This window comes from Amblyomma maculatum, chromosome 2 (genome assembly GCF_055883805.1).
Source record: "Amblyomma maculatum isolate TAMU_Amacu chromosome 2, ASM5588380v1, whole genome shotgun sequence".
NCBI classification, from domain to species: Eukaryota; Metazoa; Arthropoda; class Arachnida; order Ixodida; family Ixodidae; genus Amblyomma; species Amblyomma maculatum.
In genome coordinates this window covers 219072971-219094167 of record NC_139345.1, presented here as the reverse complement: position 1 = coordinate 219094167, position 21197 = coordinate 219072971, and the positions used below count along the sequence as shown (strand labels likewise).

The 21197-nt window shown below is 46.6% G+C and overlaps 1 protein-coding gene across 1 annotated transcript in view; it reads left to right on the top strand.

Moving 5' to 3' along the window:
• LOC146201312 (ATPase WRNIP1-like) overlaps nt 1-21197 on the top strand; it is a 144275-nt gene that overhangs the window by 61875 nt on the left and 61203 nt on the right. The window contains exons 4-5 of the mRNA XM_084595757.1: nt 1764-1984; nt 13364-13557. Of these exons, the coding sequence (XP_084451883.1) occupies nt 1764-1984; nt 13364-13557 (415 nt within the window). The remainder of the gene's footprint in view (nt 1-1763; nt 1985-13363; nt 13558-21197) is intronic.

Here is a 21197-nt window from a genome sequence, read left to right as displayed (position 1 = left end):
AGAAGGCAGTGCAATGAATTTCAAGCGCTTCTTGTAAGTCCTAGGAGGTGGGAGCACCTCCCAGTGAGCATGCATCGTCATTAGGGCGCGAAATGTCAAACGGAGTGTTTGAACCGTACTGGTACGGCAAAAACCTTGCGGGACGGAAAACCGCTGCCGTACATTTACGGCAAAAACCCTCAAAAGGTTAAGGTCACTGACATTGCACAGGCACGTGGGCGCCTAGCTTTTCGCCACCACCGAAAAGCAGCTGCCGAGGCTGAGATTCAATCCCGCGTCCTTGGGCACAGTAGTCGAGTGCCCTACCACTGTGCCACTCCAGCGGGGTGTTTTAGAAGCAGTGCTGAAGGGTATGCGAACTGGTGGCATACGCATGGTAGTCTACTAGTTATTCCCTGCAACCTTGGAAATTTCTTCTTTCTTGTCCAAAGGCATAGCTGTGCTAAAAATAGACGCTTGGGCGATTTGGTAACCCACGAGTGTGAACAACACAAAAAAGACTGGGACGGCTGAAGGACACAAACAAGTGCTGACTTTCAACTGAAGCTTTATTGCTTGTCCCGTGAAAATACATACACTGGGCACAACCAACACAGGAAAACATAATGTTATTCACATAAATAGATACATAATATCTTCAGCTGTAGATGACAACAGCGATGTGATTGTCTTGTGTTCAAAAACCTTAATTCTTTCCCTGTTAGTGCCACTACTAACACAAGCGCCATCTAACTTCGGGGGAGCAATAACACGGGATAAGCAATAAAGCTTCAGCGCTTGTTTGTGTTCTTCAATCGTCCCAGTCTTTTTTGTGCTGTTTACACGCATAGCTGTGGCAGTTGTCACTACATCATCATCATTAGCCTGACTATACCCACTGCAGGGCAAAGGTCCTCCCATATTTCTCCAATTAACCCGGTTCTGTGCTACCTGCATCCACTTCATCTCTGCAAACTTCTTGACCTCATCCACCCACCTAACTTTCTGCCGCCCCCTGCTACACTTTCCTTCCCTTGGAATCCAGTTTGTTACTCAAAGTGCCATCGGTTATCCTCTCTTCGCACTACGTGACCTGCCCATGCCCATTTCTTCTTGATTTCCACTAGAATGTCAGTAACTTGAGTTATTTCTCTGACCCACTCTGCACGCTTCCTATCTCTTAATGTTACCCCTATCATTTTTTGTTCCATAGCCCTCTGCGTTGTCCTCAACTTAAATAGAATCCTTTTGGTTAGCCTCCATGTTTCAGCCCCATAGGTGAGTACAGGGAAGATGCAACTGTTGTATACTTTCCTCTTGAGCGATACCGGTAAGCTGCTAGTCATAATCTGCGAGTGCTTGCCAAGTGCGCTCCATCCCGATCTTATTCTTCTTGTTATTTGCCTTTCATGGTCCGGATCTGCGGTTACTACCTATCCTAAGTAGACATATTTGCCTACTACTTCCAGTGCTTCGCTACCTAACGTAAACTGCTGTTCCTTCCCGAGGCTGTTGAACATTACCTTAGTCTTCTGCATATTGATTTTCAATCCTACTTTTCTACTTTTCCTGTCTAGGTCACCAATCATTCTTTGCAGTTTATCTCCTGAGTTACTTAGCAAGGCAATAAGTTGTCACTTATTGGGACCAGATTTGCAATCTTTACATGGTGTGCACACTCGTGGCACTAGACTAGCGAGACGATTATTGATAGCTGAGACAATGTGAGAGAGCTGTGTATGCGAAATGGTGTGCACTCATGGAGGGTTTTCTCTCGTATGTAGGATGTCTTCCTGCCCGCCGTGGAAGCAGGCACGGTAGTGCTGGTGGGTGCCACCACAGAGAACCCGTCCTTCTCGCTAAACTCGGCCCTGCTGTCACGATGCCGCGTCTTTGTGTTGGAGAAGCTGCCCACCGCAGAGGTGGCACTCATCCTGCATCGTGCCCTTGCCCACTTGGAGGTGGAGCTTCTTGGCAAGGGCACATCACCAGAGGACTCTGCGGGGTGAGCGTTAAGCAGCAGGTGAAAAACACAGAATGTAAAAATTGGATACAGTGGAACAGTGGCTGGGTGAATGAACCTGCGGTGGAAGCTAGCAAAAAACGACTGGAAGATTGGTGGCTTAAAAGCAGAAAAGTGATATAACGTTAGTAATGGAGAAACAAAAATTCAATAAATAAAATGACGATATAGTTAACCAGTCTAAAACAATAATTAAGATATAGGAAAAAAAAACAAGCAATGATAGCAACTGCTACCACCCCGTTTCAGAGGGGATGCTCCTATATTCTATCCATCTATCTATCCATTGTTCGTTATTTGACAGCCAAGGCAAGAGTGGTTACGTGGTGTCTTTGGGTGCTATAGGTGGAAGTAAGTATGGAGCAGTGTCATTGGCAATGTTCATGGTTGTTTTGCCGGGCAACTTCAGCATGTCCAGTGATGAAATGAAGGATAGATTCCTTATTAATATTGACCCAAGCATAGCCATATTACTGCAGTTTATTTATTTATTACGTGTGCCTGCAGTGCCCAAGAGGTATTATTGTAGGGAGGTTAACTGCATACTGTATATCAAGAAAATAAGATATTGGGAACGTGGTATTGGCTCGGCAACTCAACATACATGCTAAGGAAAGCTATGTAGCCTTCACGCAAACTTCATATTTCTTTGTAATTGTAGAGAACATGATCCTGGGCTCGGTATTGAATATGTCCGAGGCAGTTGCAGTGCCAGCAAATCTGACATAACCGTCCCATGTGAAACGAGAGACCCAAGTTGGCAGCTCCTGCCATCCCACATATAAAGCCCCGCTTTAACCAAGCTGTATGAACGTGCCTTAGTGGCCTATAGGGGTAACGTTAATGCCAGGGTCCTATCAGGCTGATTCTGACATAATCGTCCTATGTGAAATGAGACTCAAGTTGGCAGCTCCTGCCAGCCCACATATAAAGCCCCGCTTTAACCAAGCTGTTGAACGTGCCTTAGTGGCCTATAGGGGTAACGTGAATGCCAGGGTCCTATCAGGCTGATTCTGACATAACCGTCCCATGTGAAATGAGACCCAAGTTGGCAGCTCCTGCCAGCCCACGTATAAAGCCCCACTTTAACCAAGCTGTATGAACGTGCCTTAGTGGCCTATAGGAGTAACGTGAATGTGAGGGTCCGATCAGGCTGATTCTGACATAATCGTCCCATGTGAAATGAGACCCAAGTTGGCAGCTCCTGCCAGCCCACATATAAAGCCCCGCTTTTAACCAAGCCGTATGAACGTGCCTTAGTGGCCTATAGGGGTAACGTTAATGCCAGGGTCCTATCAGGCTGATTCTGACATAATCGTCCCATGTGAAATGAGACCCAAGTTGGCAGCTCCTGCCAGCCCACATATAAAGCCCCACTTTAACCAAGCTGTATGAACGTGCCTTTGTGGCCTATAGGAGTAACGTGAATGTGAGGGTCCTATCAGGCTGATTCTGACATAATCGTCCCATGTGAAATGAGACCCAAGTTGGCAGCTCCTGCCAGCCCACATATAAAGCCCCGCTTTAACCAAGCTGTCGAACGTGCCTTAGTGGCCTATAGGAGTAACGTGAATGTGAGGGTCCTATCGGGCTGATTCTGACATAATCGTCCCATGTGAAATGAGACCCAAGTTGGCAGCTCCTGCCAGCCCACATATAAAGCCCAGCTTTAACCAAGCTGTCGAACGTGCCTTAGTGGCCTATAGGAGTAACGTGAATGTGAGGGTCCTATCAGGCTGATTCTGACATAATCGTCCCATGTGAAATGAGACCCAAGTTGGCAGCTCCTGCCAGCCCACATATAAAGCCCCACTTTAACCAAGCTGTATGAACGTGCCTTAGTGGCCTATAGGAGTAACGTGAATGTGAGGGTCCTATCAGGCTGATTCTGACATAATCGTCCCATGTGAAATGAGACCCAAGTTGGCAGCTCCTGCCAGCCCACATATAAAGCCCCGCTTTTAACCAAGCCGTATGAACGTGCCTTAGTGGCCTATAGGGGTAACGTGAATGCCAGTGTCCTATCAGGCTGATTCTGACATAACCGTCCCATGTGAAATGAGACTCGAGTTGGCAGCTCCTGCCAGCCCACATATAAAGCCCCGTTTTAACCAAGCTGTATGAACGTGCCTTAGTGGCCTATAGGAGTAACGTGAATGTGAGGGTCCTATCAGGCTGATTCTGACATAATCGTCCCATGTGAAATGAGACCCAAGTTGGCAGCTCCTGCCAGCCCACATATAAAGCCCCGCTTTAACCAAGCTGTTGAACGTGCCTTAGTGGCCTATAGGGGTAACGTTAATGCCAGGGTCCTATCAGGCTGATTCTGACATAATCGTCCCATGTGAAATGAGACCCAAGTTGGCAGCTCCTGCCAGCCCACATATAAAGCCCCACTTTAACCAAGCTGTATGAACGTGCCTTAGTGGCCTATAGGAGTAACGTGAATGTGAGGGTCCTATCAGGCTGATTCTGACATAATCGTCCCATGTGAAATGAGACCCAAGTTGGCAGCTCCTGCCAGCCCACATATAAAGCCCCGCTTTTAACCAAGCCGTATGGACGTGCCTTAGTGGCCTATAGGGGTAACGTGAATGCCAGTGTCCTATCAGGCTGATTCTGACATAACCGTCCCATGTGAAATGAGACTCGAGTTGGCAGCTCCTGCCAGCCCACATATAAAGCCCCGTTTTAACCAAGCTGTATGAACGTGCCTTAGTGGCCTATAGGGGTAACGTGAATGCCAGGGTCCTATCAGGCTGATTCTGACATAATCGTCCCCTGTGAAATGAGACCCAAGTCGACAGCTCCTGCCAGCCCACATATAAAGCCCCGTTTTAACCAAGCCGTATGAACGTGCCTTAGTGGCTTATAAGGGTATTTATTTATTTATTTATTTCAAAATACTGCAGACCTTATGGCCCAAGCAGGAGGGGCATACCAGGTAACAATCACACAGAGAAAAACAAAAAATCCAATATACACTACAATTCGGCGAGAAGAAAGGAATCATAATAATAATTAATAAAAAATTTGACAGTCTAACAAATAAAAATAGACAATAACACACAGCACAATTCGGCATGAACTAAGGAAACAGATATAAAGCACTAAATAGTTGAGCAGCCTAACCAAACAAATGACCTTCCAGTGCCTTGTTAAAATTACTGCTTTGGAAAAGAAATTCTGGAAGCAAATTCCAATCAGAGATGGTCCGGGGGAAAAAACTGTACCTTAATGAATTTGTTCGGGCTAAGACAGGTTCCAGCATGTGTTCCCTAGTGTGTCATGTTCGTCTGGCAGTAGAAGTTAGACAAAGTTAGGTAACTTCCTGTAACAGAATCTTACGAAGAAACAAAATTCTGCTCATTTTGCAGCGGACTGAAAGGAGCGGGATGTCATTTTCATCTATCAGCTGTGTGGGAGAATCAGATCTGCTGTACTTGTGGAAAATAAACCTGACTGCTTTTTTTTGTATCATTTCAAGAGCAGTTATGTTCTTTTCTGTGTGAGGGTCCCAAATGATAGAGGCGTACTTGAGCTTAGTCCGGATGAATGTGTTGTATGCCAAAAGCTTTTTATTAGAGGGGGGCGTGATTAATTTTTCGTTTTAGGAAGCAGAGTGTCGAGAACGCCGAAAAACAAATTTGTGAGATATGCGGTGACCAGTCCAATTGATTGGTAAGTGTCAACCCTAAATACTTATGGCTTGCTATTTTTTTAATATCGGAGCCTTGTAGGGAATAAGTGAATGGGCTAAAATGTTTTTTCCTTGTTACACGTAGGAGTACAGTTTTCTTGATATTAAGTTTCTTGCTGCATTCCACACACCATTTGTCAATAGCTCTCATAGAGGCTTGAAGAATACCATGATCAGAAGTTTCCCTTATCTGCTTAAACACTATGCAATCATCTGAAAATAATCGTATGAATACAGAATTTGAAATAACATCAGGCAAATCATTTATATATACAGTCGAACCCGGATATATCGAACTCGAAGGGGATCGCGAAATAGTTCGATATATCGATAATTCGATATACAAAAATCGGCTTGTGACGGCACTTACGATGCAAAAAAACGATATCGTATTTGTCGCGTAATCAACCCACTCGCATAATGAACCCACCCTCCACTTTTGCACCCGAGAATTAAAAAAAAAAATGTGTTAAGGCCAGCTCGCTCACATATGCAAGCGATTGAGCGATCTCAGCGATGAGCGGCAGCGATAGAGCGAAAATTTTCAAATTTGTTGGAACTGCGTCCCTTTCGCAGCTCAAAACAAGCTTTCTGTGTCACCGCGGTAGAAATCGCGAGCGTTTTCGCTTCCATGTCGATGACGCGCTTCACTCCGTTTCGGTCGTCTTATCCACAGCTCATTTCTTGGCAGCGTGCCAAGATGCTGGGCTGCGATAATGTCAGGGCGCGTTTATCTTTTGATAGCTCCTGCGGTGGCGGAGAGCTAACTTGGCAGAGTGCCCGTGATGGCTTGATTTTGCAAGCCTGGTTCGTTTTATCACGCCGCGCTTGGGGCGGGCGTCATGATCGCAGCAGCTGACCGCGAGCTTTCGTTGATTCATACATGCAAGGATAAACAACTCCCACCAAAAAAAACAAACAAAGAAACAAAAAAAACTGCCGCTTCTTAACGTCCGCAGCCGCCATATCTTACGCTACGCCGCGCGTACAGCACAACGATAAGAAAGGATGACTCTCGCAAAAAAAAAAAAAAAAAGAGTTCCCGCTTCTTAACGTCCGCAGGCGCCATAGCCGCGGTGAGCCGCACGTGCAGAGGGTTCTGCAGAGGGTTCGCAACATATGCTGGAGAAAGCGTCCGACGTCTGGAAACGGGGTGAACTGGCTTGGTGCATGTGTAGGGCGTGCTGAAGGAGAGAGATAGCTCGGCAAACGAATGGGCACACCCACGCACATGGCTTGCAAACGTCATGTATTGGTGCGCTGGAAACGATAACTGCAGATGCGCGCGCCTTTGGGGAATGGGCGCGGCGCTGCCCAGATCAGTCGTCGCCAAACTGTTCCCTCTCATTCCTTCCGCGCGTGGCTTGAAAACGTCATGCGGCAAACGGCCAAGGGTGATGCGATCTTCTCTGGGGAAGGCACACTTTCCAGTGCGCGGTGTAGAGTTCGATATATCGAACGACCGGTGAAATTGAGTTCGATATATAACGCGGCTTTCCTATACTTTTACATGGGATTTTCAAGGGGATATTCCGTGAGTTCGATATAACCAAAATTTGATATATCCGGGTTCGATATAACCGGGTTCGACTGTATAAGAAACAGTAATGGACCCAGCACGCTTCCCTGCGGTACACCCGAAGTGACACACAGTGATTCGGAAACGGCACCATTCACCTCAACAAACTGACTCCTCTTTTCCAAGTATGCATTTATCCATTGAAATATATATTGTGGAAGACATATTAGCTCGAATTTATGAATAAGTTTACTGTGTGCGACCGCATAAAAGGCCTTGGCAAAATCCAAGAACAATATGTCCACTTGGCTGGAATTTTCAAGAGCAGAGGATAATTCATGAACAGTTGACACAAGTTGGGTAACTGTTGACATTCCTTTTCGGAATCCATGTTGAAAAGGTGATACAGTAGAATCTCGGTGATACGAAATTCAAAGGGAGACGAAAATTTTCGTATCACCCGAAATTTCATATCACCAAAAAACGAGCAAAATCCGTTTTCAAGCCTTCCAACAGGTATGAAATATTTATTTTCGTTGAAAGAAATCGCGTATATCCTTCTGCACCTTCTTTTCCGCGAGATCTGATAACAGAGTTTTGAAAACTGAAAAATTGGGCCGCTGTCTTCTCCCGCACAGACTCGGAGGTCACGGCGCGCCGCAGAACATCGATGGCGTGCATCGTTTCTGCTGCCGTCGGCGGTGGGTCATCAACGCTTTGGTCGTCGTCATCTTCGTCACTGCATGGAATGCCAGGCTGTGATGACGCTTCCTCCGCAATATCTTCAACCGTGTGGAGACGACAGGTGGCGAGGTCGTCGTCCGCGGTGACGAAATCGTCGACGCAACAGTTGACGTCAAGTTGATTCCAGACATCGATGGGAATCGGGTCTGGCACTTGTGAGGCAGTAGCCACAGCGGATTTGAAAACCCCACACTTCGCGAAACAATTGGCGACGGTCGTAGGAACGACGCGATCCCAGGCAATTGCAAGAAAATGCACAGTGTCCAGAAGAGTGATCTGGAGATTCGCGTCCTTCCTTTCAATCTTCGCGAGGAGGCGGCGCACCAACAAAGCTTTGAAATGGTGCTTAACATTCCTTATAATCCCAGCATCCAGTGGTTGCAAATGACTTGTTGCGTTCGGGGGCAGGAACACCACCTTAACACTCTGTAGTGTCATTTGTTTTGGATGGGTGGTGCACTGGTCCAGCAGCAAAACTATTTTTCTGTTGTGGCAAGACATCTTGCGGTCGAGGTACGTGACGAATTTCATAAACAAAGAAGACGTCATCCATGCTTTTTTGTTCGCCTTGTAGACGCAGGGCAATCGACCGGCTGCCTTAAAGCATCGGGGGCTTTTGATATTTGCCAATGACTGTCAGCGGCATCTTTTCCGATCCGTCGGTGTTGCAACAAAACAAAACTGTGATACGTTGTTTGCTGTTTTGTCTGCCCCGGCAGGCATCGCCTTTAAAGCACAAACTTTTTTCGGGCTGGAGATTGTAAAACAACCCTGCTTCATCTACATTAAAAACATCACGTGCCTCATATCCCGCTATGTAAGACGGCAGTGTGGTTGTCATCCAGTCTTCCACGGTGGAGGCGTCGACTTTTTTTCCTTCGCCACAAACGGTCTTGGTAGGAAAGATTATGACGCACCTTGAACCGATGAATCCATCTACCGGAGGCCTGAAAGTCACCAATTCCAAGTGTGAGTGCGATGTCCGCTGCCTTCTCACGAAGCACTCTTCCGTCGATGTTGACGCCGGCCGCCGTGACCTCTCTGAACCACGTTAGAAGAACCTCTTCCAACTTCACATGGTGGGCAGTTTTGGCTTCTTTAGAATTCATCGCGAAGTGCTGCACATTCTGCATAATTTGGTCACGCTGACCAACGATCGTTGACAACGTTGACAGCGGCAGGCCTAGCTCCTTGGCCATGTCAGTGCGCCTTTTCTTGGGCTCTTTGTCCACCTTATTTAAAATTTCCAATTTGTCTTTAAAGGTCAGCGCCTTCCTCTTCCGTGACATTGCAGTATGATGTACCTTTTCGCATTGCCGAGATGATCACAAAACGACGCGCTATCAACGCGTTGTCAGCCTCAACAAACGAGAAAACGAAGCAACGTGTAGCAACGTGTTGCCGCTGCAGCGGAGACTCCGGAAAGCGGAAGAGCGTGGCCTGCGGGGCGGCGGAGAAATGTGGAGAGGGCCTCAAGGCCGTGTGCACAACTAAAAAAAAAAAAAACAAAATGCGGGGGAGGGGAGAGAAAGAGAGAGAGTGGAAGGGGGAGGGGGGGGGGGGGGGGGCAAGATATCGCCGCCTTCCTTCGCCAACTTCGCTGCTGCCACGGGTTGCCAAGCCGGTTTTTTCCCGTTGTAATTTTTTTTTTTTCTTCTTTCGCGCGTGTGTGCATGATCCGTGCTATCAGTGCTGCACACGCTTTTCTCGCTGTGCGTGTGTGCGTGGGCCTCGACCGGTCGTGATGCCGAAGTTCGTATCACCCGTAGCGAAAAGAAAAAGTGTTCAGAACATCCGATTTTTTGCCCACTGAACGCAATGCAATTCGGCCGGGGAATTTTATGAATTCGTATCACACCGAATTTCGTATCAGCAGAGTTCGTATCACCGAGATTCTACTGTAAAATGTTTTTGTCACTGAGAAAATCCCTAACGATACCCGCCAGAATGTGTTCTATAATTTTGCAACAGCTGCTAGTTATTGATACAGGACGGTAATTGGATAGTATTGATCGATCACCTGATTTGTGAATAGGCACTACACGTGCTACTTTCCAGTCAAAAGGTAAATCGCTTGTACGGAAGGAAACTGCAAACATGTTGGCTAAATACTCAGCAATCTGTGAAGCATAGTGTTTTAAAAAAGTGTTTGGAATGCCGTCCACTCCACAGCCTTTCTTTGTGTCAAGCTGCCGTAGCAATGATAATACGCCTTCTGTTGAGATGGAAGGAATACCACTAGGATCTATACATTTTTTAGGCTTAGTAAGGACAGGTTTAAAATCCGCAATTTTCTGGCTATGAAGTAACACGGTTTCATCCGTTTTCACTCTATCTATCACTTCCTTTCTCTTACTTAGATGCCTCCAAAATCTCCTAGGATTAGTATTTAAATATGAAGGAAGAATAACTTTGTGGTAATGGTTCTTTGCCATCATTAACTTTCGTGCTAACGCGTGCTTTAATTCTTGAAAGGTTGCAGTAGGAGCTTTAAGTTGCCTACGATGTTTTATTTTGCATTTCAGGTGTATAATTTCCCGGGTGACCCAAGGATTCCTTCGATACGGTTTTATTTTTTTCAGAGGAGCAAAAGTTTTAATAGCAGAAAGTATTGATTTTTTAAACCTATTCCACAAAACATGAATATCATCGCTCTCATTAATAACTAAAGAAATTTCTAGGTAGTCTATTATGGCAGTGTCGTCTGACCGATTAAAGTCTCGAATACGTACAGGTGGTACATTCTCAAATGACCGTTCATAGTTACAAGACCAACAAAACGATCTGAAATGCCACGCTCAACACTCAAAAAGCCATTGGAAAAAATTTCACTGACAAAAAACAAATCAAGAAGGGCATTGTCACGGGTGGGTTCTCTAACCATTTGATCTAAATTCAAAACTAACATGATATCCAAGATAGTATTATTGTCATCACATTGTCCATAAGCCAGACATGGCCAATTCACGCTTGGCAGGTTGAAATCACCAGTTAATATGGTATTACAATAACGCTTTGCCAGCAGGTGGTCATACAGTTTTTGAAGGTACAAATTTGCAGAGTTGGGTGGGTGATAAACTGAACATAGTAGAAAGGAAGTGCCCCAAAGAGATACATTCAAAAATAAGCTTTCGTGGTCAGGTATTCGGTCTAGTACACCAAGTTTTTGTAGGGATGACTATATTAGGGTCTTAGGGTCATATGAAAGAAGCAGGCATTCCAGGCTATCAGTTTTATTCACAATACTCCTGGCATTGAGCGAGAGCATGCGTAGTTGACGCTGCTGAGTCTGTGACCACTATCTATCTGATTGAATGGTCCGTTGAGCCCGCATTCGCATGTTGCACGAATCATCCCAAACGTAAAAGGCTTTATCAACACGTAGTTTATCTCCAACTAAATTTACTTTTTTGCAGCGTCTTTCTCTGCTTTTCCGCTTTGCCAAAGTAATTTGCGCTTTCTTAATGTTTCTGGCGAGAAGTCATTTTGAATAGAAATACCAGAATCTTTTAGCTTTCGTACTTTACGCCATACCATTTGCTTCTCAAGGTAGTTCTGGAAGTAGAGAATAACTGGGTGAATAGAAGCTCCTCGTCCCATTCTGTGAATGCGTGCTACAGACAAGCAACCAACTCCCAATTTTTGATTAAAGACCTCATCAATTACCTTCCGTCGCAGGTCATCTTCCGTTTTGTCATCCTGTTCGTTAATGCCAAACGCAACTAAGTTATTTCTTCGACTATGATCTTCCAAATCCGTTAGACGTGACCTCTGCGAGTTAAGTTCTTCTTGGTATTTTGCGACAATTTCTTGCAGCCTTTGTGTCTGCTGCGAATTTTTGTGTACTTCCTTAATATTCTCTTCTACCTTCTCCACGCGCACACCAAATTCAAACACAGCTTTCTCAGTATTTTCCAGTCTTTGCTTAATATCTACTAGATCGCTGCAAATTGCTTTCTGACCTTCCACTAGTTGCTCTAACATTTCCGCAACAGAAGGACCAGGGTTTTCCTCTATATCGCCACAAAGCAACAACTTACAAACATGAAACCAGTCAGCAGCAATAAATAGGAGAGTGTGTGGGCTCGGCACAACAGCAAGCGTTCTTTCATCACTTCTAAATAAGCAAGTATAACTAACCTGCAATAAGATGAGAGGCATGCTTAGCACACCGTCCGGTCCTCTTTCGCCGAGCCCACTGAAGTCCCAAGAATGCAGTCCTGATTTTATAGCCTGCGTCCTTGATGACGTCACAAATCCGATGCTTGATGTTGCCGCTTGAAGAAAACCGTCGATGCAGTAGGCGTTGTCCCACGTGCTGCCGAATTCTGCTGCTTGCTCTCTGAGCCTTGGGGTTGAAATGTTAGCAGTCCGGCTGCGCCTGCAATAAGATGGGAGGCATGCTTAGCACACCGTCCGGTCCTCGTTCGCCGAGCCCACTGAAGTCCCAAGAATGCAGTCCTGATTTTATAGCCACATGAATGCCAGGGTCCTAGCAGGCTGATTCTGACATAACTGTCCCATGTGAAATAAGACCCAAGTTGACATCTCCTGCCAGCCCACACATAAAGCCCCGCTTTAATCAAGCCGTATGAATGTGCCTTAGTCGCCTATAGAGTTAACGTGAATGCCAGGGTCCTAGCAGGCTGATTCTAACATACCCGTGCCATGTGAAATGAGACCCAAGTTGGCAGCTCCTGCCAGCCCACCTATAAAGCTCCGCTTTAACCAAGCCGTATGAACGTGCCTGACCACTTGAGTTGGGAGCTCACCTTAGCCTTTGTGTCACGTGGGGTGTGACGTCACGTGCTGCGCCGCGGCTGCAACCGCGCTACGCCGACCGCTTGAGTTGGTAGCCCAGCTCTCATCACGTGGGGTGTGACGTCACAGCATCACGTGGGTAAGATGTGGCTACCGGCCATGCTACGCTGAAGGCTCGAAACCTAGAGTAGTATTGCTTTCACAATAAAATAATGTGACTCTGTAGGAGATTTTTTACTGCCCATAATTTGTAGCATATGAAATGGGAAATTGTATGAACCAGGAACATACCAGCAAGGCTCTACAATAGATGCTCCCACACTTGAGCGGAATATTGGTGGATGTACGCTTCACATATGTTTTGGCATTCTTCACCCCCATCTGCTTTGTGGGAATGAAATGTCCTGACAGGTTAGTCTCCTCTGTTTGTTGTCCATGGACCAACCAGCCCAAGAGGAGTGAGTGGCATCGCTCCTGTCTCATGTGCCGTGCATGTTTTGTAGTGTAGCCATGGCATTTTTAATCCAGTTGGGACTGCTTTTGCCGCTGTGGAAGCAGTGTCGGTGCCCAAAGGCTGTGCAATAAGGGGGCTGCTCCGGTTAGCAGCTGAAGGGTTTGCTGGCATGTGTTTCTGCAGGCAGGGTCAGCTACTGATGGAGGAGGAGGCCCTGGACTTCTTAGCTGCCATGTGTGACGGGGACGCCCGCACTGCCCTTAACTCACTCCAGGCGGCTGTGGAGGCGCATCAAGAGGGAGGAGCGGGAAGCCACATCACCGCCCAGAGCGTCAAGGAGGGTCTCCAGAGGACCCACTTCCACTACGACCGGTCAGGTACAACCACTCTCCCTGCTAACCACTTCTGACACTGCTTTGTGCCAGGCTGCACGTGACCTGTGATTGGCAGTGACTGGTCTCAAAGTGGGCATCCATCATTGAGTGTCTATGCACAGTATAGGACCTCTCTGTTTGGTCTGCACATGGGTTTCAGCAGTATCTGAACTGTAAAGGGCTATCTTTGTCCACTGAAGCAAACAGGCATGTTCCAACCATACAGTTTCTTACACTAACTAGAGGGAAACCTGAGGGCGCTGCACTTCAGCCACCATGGGCGCGCTAAAAATCATGGGTTGGTGCCCTACTTGATGTGGGACAGTTGATTTTTCTTGGGTTCATGGAGTGGCATTACTATGATGTCTATTTTTCATCATCATCATCATCATTTCGAGGTGTGTATACAGATCGCAAAAGCCATAGTAGCGAAGGCGCAAAAGCAGACGTCGCCAATAAAGGGTTTCTGTTTCCCAAAATGCCACTAAAAACTTCCTTAAGTAGTTGCACAACCATAAATATTTCCAAAACGTTTTCTTCTCAAAGTGTGCCTATTAAGTGATTGGTATTTGTGCTGCTCAAAACTAAGCCAATAGGAGAAAGAGCCATTGCTTATAATGGATAAATTTCACATTGACATGCTGTTTCCCTCTCTTTTTGCAATTTATAGTCACAATTAGTTTTGCATTAGTTTTGGTCAAAAGTTGTAGTTCTGCACTCGGTAGTTGTCCGGCCCATGATGCTTTGAGCGCCCATGGTGGCTGAACCGGTCGTCAGGAAACTCTATGTAAACTCCCATAGATGGCAGCACAACTTTCCCTCTAGGTAAGAGTAAGAAACTCTATTGTTCCAACTAACTCTTCTGGGTCTAGTCTCCAGCTTTCGTGCCAACTTAGTTCTTTGCCGTTAAGGTTGCAACTGCACTAGTGCGGTTCATGCAAGTAGATTGTACAGCAAGGTGGATATTATCCTAATGGTGGCGCTTATTGATTGCAGGGTTGAAAACCAGAATGCACAAATCAATTTTTTTATTTTTGGTATTAGGAATATATTACCGTATAAATCAGTGTAAGGGCCGCACTTTTTTTGTTTCCAGATTCAAGGGCCAGTTTTTGGGGTTTGGTCCATACATGCAGCATATGAAAAACATTTTTTTTCTTCTCAAGTAAAAGCAGACCAAACAGTGAATGTGCGGTGTTTATTTACCATTCAGTTGTCTCTTGCGGGGTCTTCCAACTCTGGGCTGGTGCTGTGCTTTGGTGCACGTTCACCCCACAAGTCGTTGCCCAGTCTAAACTGTTTGCTCGGCTGGCCTCGAAAAGCACGCCTTTTGGATTCCTTCAATGCATCCTCATGGTGGCGCCATCTTTGGACACACTTCTCGTCCCACCAGGTGGGCAGGCCCCACAAAATATTCATGAGCTAAGCGTGGTTCACTGATGTAGATGTTCTTGTTGATTCTTATTTCAGTGAAAGAAGGGCCTCGCTTTAGAACGGTAGCGTGAAACACTAACTCCTGGTTGCGTTGGTAATTGTTTCTTTATGTCAGAAGAAAGCACAGGGATTCCATGGATACAAATTTCCCGAAATTAAGGCTCTCAAATAACATGGCTTTAGTTTGATACTGCTGGGTACAAATTTTTGAAGAATATGTAAAACAACTTCTGACCTCAAAATCGGTTCGCTGCTGGAGGTGACGCGATCAAAGAAGCCGGCGAAGCCGCTCCTCAGTCAGACGTCTTCCAGGGGCATTTTGGCATGAATTTGTTTGGAGGAAGGAGGCGGGGCTATGCTGGAAGTCCTCATTTTTACTGATTAGCGGCGGCTGCGTTTCGATGGAGGTGAAAAGAAGTGGCATCCGTGTGCTGTGCAATGTCAGTGCACGTTAAAGATCCCCACGTGGTCGAAATTACTCCGTAGCCCTCTACTACGCCACTCCTTTCTCTCTTTCTGCTTTCACTCCCACCTTCCGCCCTTCCTTTAGGGGAGGTTCAGGTGTCTACAGAAACTGGTGTGACAGATACTGTGCCTTTCCTTTCCTGTGAACCAGTTATTATTATTACCGTAGAACCCCGTTCATATGTTTTTCACTGGTCCGAGAAAAAAAAAAACGTAACAGCTGGGAAAACGCAACAGTGAGGAAGGCTCCGAAAAAGAACGAGAACGGTGCAGCTTTCACTTCAAACAATTTATTTCCGCAAAGTGATGTTAGGACTTAAAAACATCAAGAATAGTGGACTGCCGTTTCTTTCGCTCGCTAGAAAACACCAGGCGCTTCTCAATAGCCTGGAAAGCCGCATTGCTGTACGCGTCGCTTTGAGGTGCGACATACCTACGGAGGAGGTCCAGAGCCGCGACCGCTTCTCCAAAGCTCGAATCTGACAAATCCTCAGAATCGTGTGGCTCGAGCTCGTCATCACAATCTGCAGTTTTACTCGCGACTGAGCTCGCAATAATATTGTCACGGAGACAGGGATTTATGGGAATTGGCAACAGAGGCAGAGATACACAGTGAAGACAGTGGTTCACGGGAAACGGTAACACAAAGACACAGGCTCAAGAGTCCACCGTCCTAGCTGGCCGAAGCGCGCGAGAGTCTACAACTTCTTCGTCTTTCAAGCGCACCTCAAACCGTCAGGTGGCATTTTCCTCTTTACAGGTGGCATTATTCCCCCTTGAGGAAAAAAAAAAAAAAATGCGAGCTCACAGAAAAAACTGATCCGGATGGCAAATGCGACTTTCAGCGGGTGAAATACGGCTTCATGCGAAGCACATGCAGACAAGCACTGACTAGAACTCGGTACAGTTCCGTCTGGAATAACCTCGTACGTAACTTCTAAGAGGCGACGCAACACTCTGTAGGGTCCAAAGTAACGACTGAGAAGTTTTTCTGACAGGCCTGGGCGCCGGACAGGTGTCCACACCCAGACTTTGTCACCAGGCTGGAATTTGACATAGCGATGTCGGTCGTTATATCGGTGTGCATCTGTTGCTTGCTGTTTTGTAATGTGATTACGGGCAAGTTAGCGAGCTTCCTCAGCGTAGTTGGTGAATTCTTCTGCGTCAGCAGTAAGCAGCTGGTCATCAGCCGCACATGGCAGCATAGTGTCGAGCATGGTTTGTACAGTAAAAGCTCGTTAATTCAAACTTGAAGGGGCCGAGAAAATTGTTCGAATTAAGCGGAGTTCGAATTTACAGTCGGGCACTTGGATGAGCGCCATCGTGGCCCACCGTGCTGGCCAAGCCCACATGTTGACTCATTTCCATGAGTAAAGAGGGCTAGGCGCTACTGCACGTTTACGGAGGGCGATTCCGATAATTTTTGCAATCGAGCCGCAACGGCGAATGAACGGGACTAATCGGTCAGTCATGCGCCGCAAACAAGAACCGGAATGCATTCGTGTGAGTAGCGAGGTTCAAAACATGTTTATTTACACGGAAAAATAATCGGTAATGTGCGTTTGCTTGCGTTTCTTGTGCCGTGACTCCACAAGCATCGACTGCAGCTTGCCCAAGAGTTCCAGCGCAGGATCTGAATTCTCATCGGCGGAGAAGTATCGTGCAGCGAGATCGAGCGTCGACGCTACTTCACATGCACTAGGGGGTGGCACCGGATCGTCGCCTTCGTCGGACTCTTCATCACTTTCAGCCATGTTCGCCACCCGTGAGCTCTGTGGAGCACATGCAGCCGCGATTGTATCCTCATCACTCAAGGACCCAGACGTCTCCATACCGTTGTCAACGTCAACGTAAGCTTCAAAGGCGACATCCTCCGACAAAGCCGCGTAGCCACGGTCGAGCACGACGGAGTCATCATCAGACGAAGCCGCCGCTACCTCCGCGCTGCATGCTTCTGGGGCGTCACCGAAGCCACACTTGCGGAAACAATTTTTGATAGTTTCCGGCTTGACGGTATTCCACGATGATGCCAGCATGTGGACAGCTCCAAGCAAATCGATGTCGTACGACTTGCCACTGTCCAAACAAAGAAGTCTCTCTAGGAGGTGGCGCCTGTAAAGCGTTTTTAAGTTCTGAATAACTCCAAGATCCATAGGCTGGAGCACAGAAGTCGTGTTTTTAGGCAAAAATGCGAAGCGGATTGCTTTCAGTCCACTCACGTCATAATGAGCTGTACAGTTGTCCACGAACATGAGAACATTCCTGTTCTGTGCAGCGAATTTCCTGTCTAGCTTGCGCAGCCAGTTGGTGATAATTTCCCGTGTCATCCACGACTTTTTGTGTGCGGTGTAATCAACAGGAAGCGTCTTGATGCCTTTAAAACAGCGAGACTTCTCTGCCTTGCCGATCACCAGCAAGCAGCACCGTTCCGTGCCCGTCGCATTTGCGCACATCATGACGGTGATTCTTTCTTTGCTTCTATTTCCGCCAGCACAAGTGTCGCCTTTGTAAGTGACGGTCTTGTTGGGGAGCAATTTGAAATACAGTGCCGTCTCGTCAGCATTGAATACATCGCTGAGCGCATAATCAGCGAGCAGTTCCTTCAGTTTACTGGAGACCCACTGTTCACACGTTTCCTTGTCGACTTCAGCAGACTCCCCACAAACGTTTCTAAATGTCAGCCCGTGACGCGCCTTGAAACGCGACAGCGAGCCTTCCGACGCGCCAAACTCGCTGATGCCCATTTGGCTGGCAAAGACTGCAGCCTTCGCAGCAATTATGGGCCCGCTTAACGGAATGTTCCGGCTGCAAACTTCTTTTATCCATGCCATTACGGCACTCTCCACTTCGGGATGGGCCGACGTCCGTAGCCTTTTGCGAGAGGGCTCCATAATGTCTTTACGAAAGGCAGCATTGATCGATTCCTTGTTCCTGAGATACGTTGACAGCGTGCTCTTCTTGATGTCGTACTCTTTGGCTATATCCGTCTTGGATAGGAGACCACGTTCCACCTCACTCAAAATCTCCATTTTCGTCTTGAGGTCCTTTGCCGTGTATCTACCGCGGTTTGCCATGGCTGTCACCATCGATGAGTCGTCGCTGGCAAAGCGGTGAGGCAACGAAAGCGGTAAAACTTGGACCACCGCGTCACGAACAAATGCACGACACCGACAACTGCGTTGTGCAGACAACGTAACCGCAGGACAAAAAGAAAACAGGTTTTTCAAAAGTGCACCCAGCAACCGCCGTGGAGCCAAAACCTGCAACGGCTTGCGCCGGACCGTTGGTGTGATGGAGCCTGGCGGCACCCGGCAGCAAAAACCTGCTACGGCATGCACCAGAATGCTCGCTGTGACTGTCAAGTGCGCACCTCATCTCGCGCGCGCGGGCAGATTTGAAAGATTTTGTTTTTTGCGTCTTTAGTAATCTTTCTGCGCATTGTACGCGGTATGGGCCGACTTCTGCGTGCGAGGAGCTGTGTGAGCCACGGGCTCCTAGTTTGAATTAACCGTTGTGGATACTAGCATGTTCGAATTATCGCGCGTTCTCTGCTATTGAAATAGATAGGGCCATGCCGGGACCCGAGCGTCAGTTCGAATTAACCGTAAGTTCGAATTAACCGAGTTCGAATTAACGAGGTTTTACTGTATTTACTAAGGTAATCTCTAATAGAATCAAGACAACCTTAGACTGCAATCAAGCAAAGGATCAAGCAGGTTTTCGGAAACGGTACTCTACTATCGATTATATCCATACCATCAAGCAGGTGATAGAAAAATGTTCGAAATATAACCAGCCCTTATACATAGCATTCATTGATTACGAAAAAGCATTTGACTCAGTAGAAACCTCGGCGCTGATGCAGGCATTGCGAAATCAGAGGGTAGACGAGCCGTACGTGAAAGTGCTGGAAGATATATATAGTGGCTGCACTGCTACCATAGTTCTTCATTAGCTTCAGGTTACCGAGCATTCTTCTTCTTCTTCCTCTTCTTCTCTTCCTCCTCTTCCTCCTCCTCAGCTGTTGAAGGTCATTCAACAGGCAATAAAAGACAGCAGTGGTGACAGACCCTACTGCCAGATTCTGATGGAAACCTCAGGGCAGTGCTGTCACTTGCACCCACATGTCTGGCGCTCAGTGCCCCAGGGTAGATCTTTTGATATGAGCAGTGTTACGAGTGGATGGGCTGCCCGCTGTGCTGAAGTTACTTTTGTAGTGAAAGGTACACTGTGCTAGGTTGTCAAGCCGTCCGCATGGCACCGTGACACCGCGCACGTGATCGTTGCCTAGCAGCTGTCATGTAGTTGAAATGGCAAGAATTGGGGCTAGTTGATTCTGTTTCTTCCATTAAAAGCCAGTTTTTAGTTCGCGCTCTATGTTGTGTTTATTTGCCGTTCTAGGTGTTAGTACGGTGAAGCACTATGTCACATAGTGTAGACCGAGAGCTGGGCCAGGAGTTGGAAGAGGAAAGAAGAAGAAAAAAAGAAGATAACTTGGTACAGTAAAACCTCGTTACAAGAGACACTCAGGGGACCCAAAAAACATGTCTCTCGTAAGCAAGGTCTCTTGTAACCAAAAATTCTAAAATCACTGTGTTGATAAATTCACTGCACATCAGTATACAAATGCATTCACATGCATTAATAGGAAATTGTTCAGGAAAGCTTAAAGAAGTTATTCATACTAGTATGTATTTTTGTGAGTGCAGAATGTATTCCTTCCCAAATTCTGGAGGTAAAGCACTTCACTTTGCAAGCCTTCCTGTTGCTCTAATACCTTTGAGGCACTCTTACATGCTCGTCAACCTCAGATGCTTACAGGCTCGTCACCCTCAGATGATTCACAAAGAGAAAAACATCACCACTCTAAGCTTTCACCTTGTGATCAAATTTTAACAGTGAGGAGTTAAAAAGGCTGGATGTCATTCATGCATTTTGATTTGCTTCGTAGGTAACAGTACAGTCGTGCCTCGTCAATATGTACACTTTGGTTTCCGACCAAAACTGTCCATAAAGCGAGTCATTCATAATAACGAGTCATGAATAAAAACAAAAAGGATTTTATTTAGAAAAGATAATTGTAATTAACGACTGCTTTTGTACATAACAGCGCACACTGGACTCAAAATTTCACAGAACACTGGCAATTTTGAGTGCATTATCCTTGCCATTGTTGTCTTCAAAAAATTGTAGTGCAGTCTGAAGCGACTCGCTTACCATGACACCCGTGATGTTGGGCTTTGTGTTGGTCGAACTTTCGAGCACGAACTCCTCACTGGCCGATGAATCAGCGTCTGATTCTCTACTCACCGCCACTTCCAAAATGGCCTCTTTACTGAGCAAAGTAGCCGCTAAGTAGCTGCTTGAGATTCTCCTGAGGCGAGGAAACAGCTGAGCTGTCGATACTAGTCCCTCGCAGCTTGGATTGACTGAGATGGCTTTTGCCGCTTATATTCACAGATTTCTTCGCGCCTGCGTTCAGCTCTATTCTTTTGCGTTTAACTCCCGCCATGCCAAAAGCCAGACTCAAGTTGATGCTCCTGATGCTGTGCACATTTTTTGCCTAGTTAACATTTCTGCCTTTTCGTTCTTCTGATTCTTTCTTTTTTTGCCTTGTACTGTTTCTGTAAGGAAGCAAGAGAGTCAAGTTGGCAAGCTGCTATGCAGAGGGTTATCAAACATCCCATCTTCTTGGCGCCATTTTTATGTGTTCCCATAAAACAAACACTGCAAGCTGAAGTATA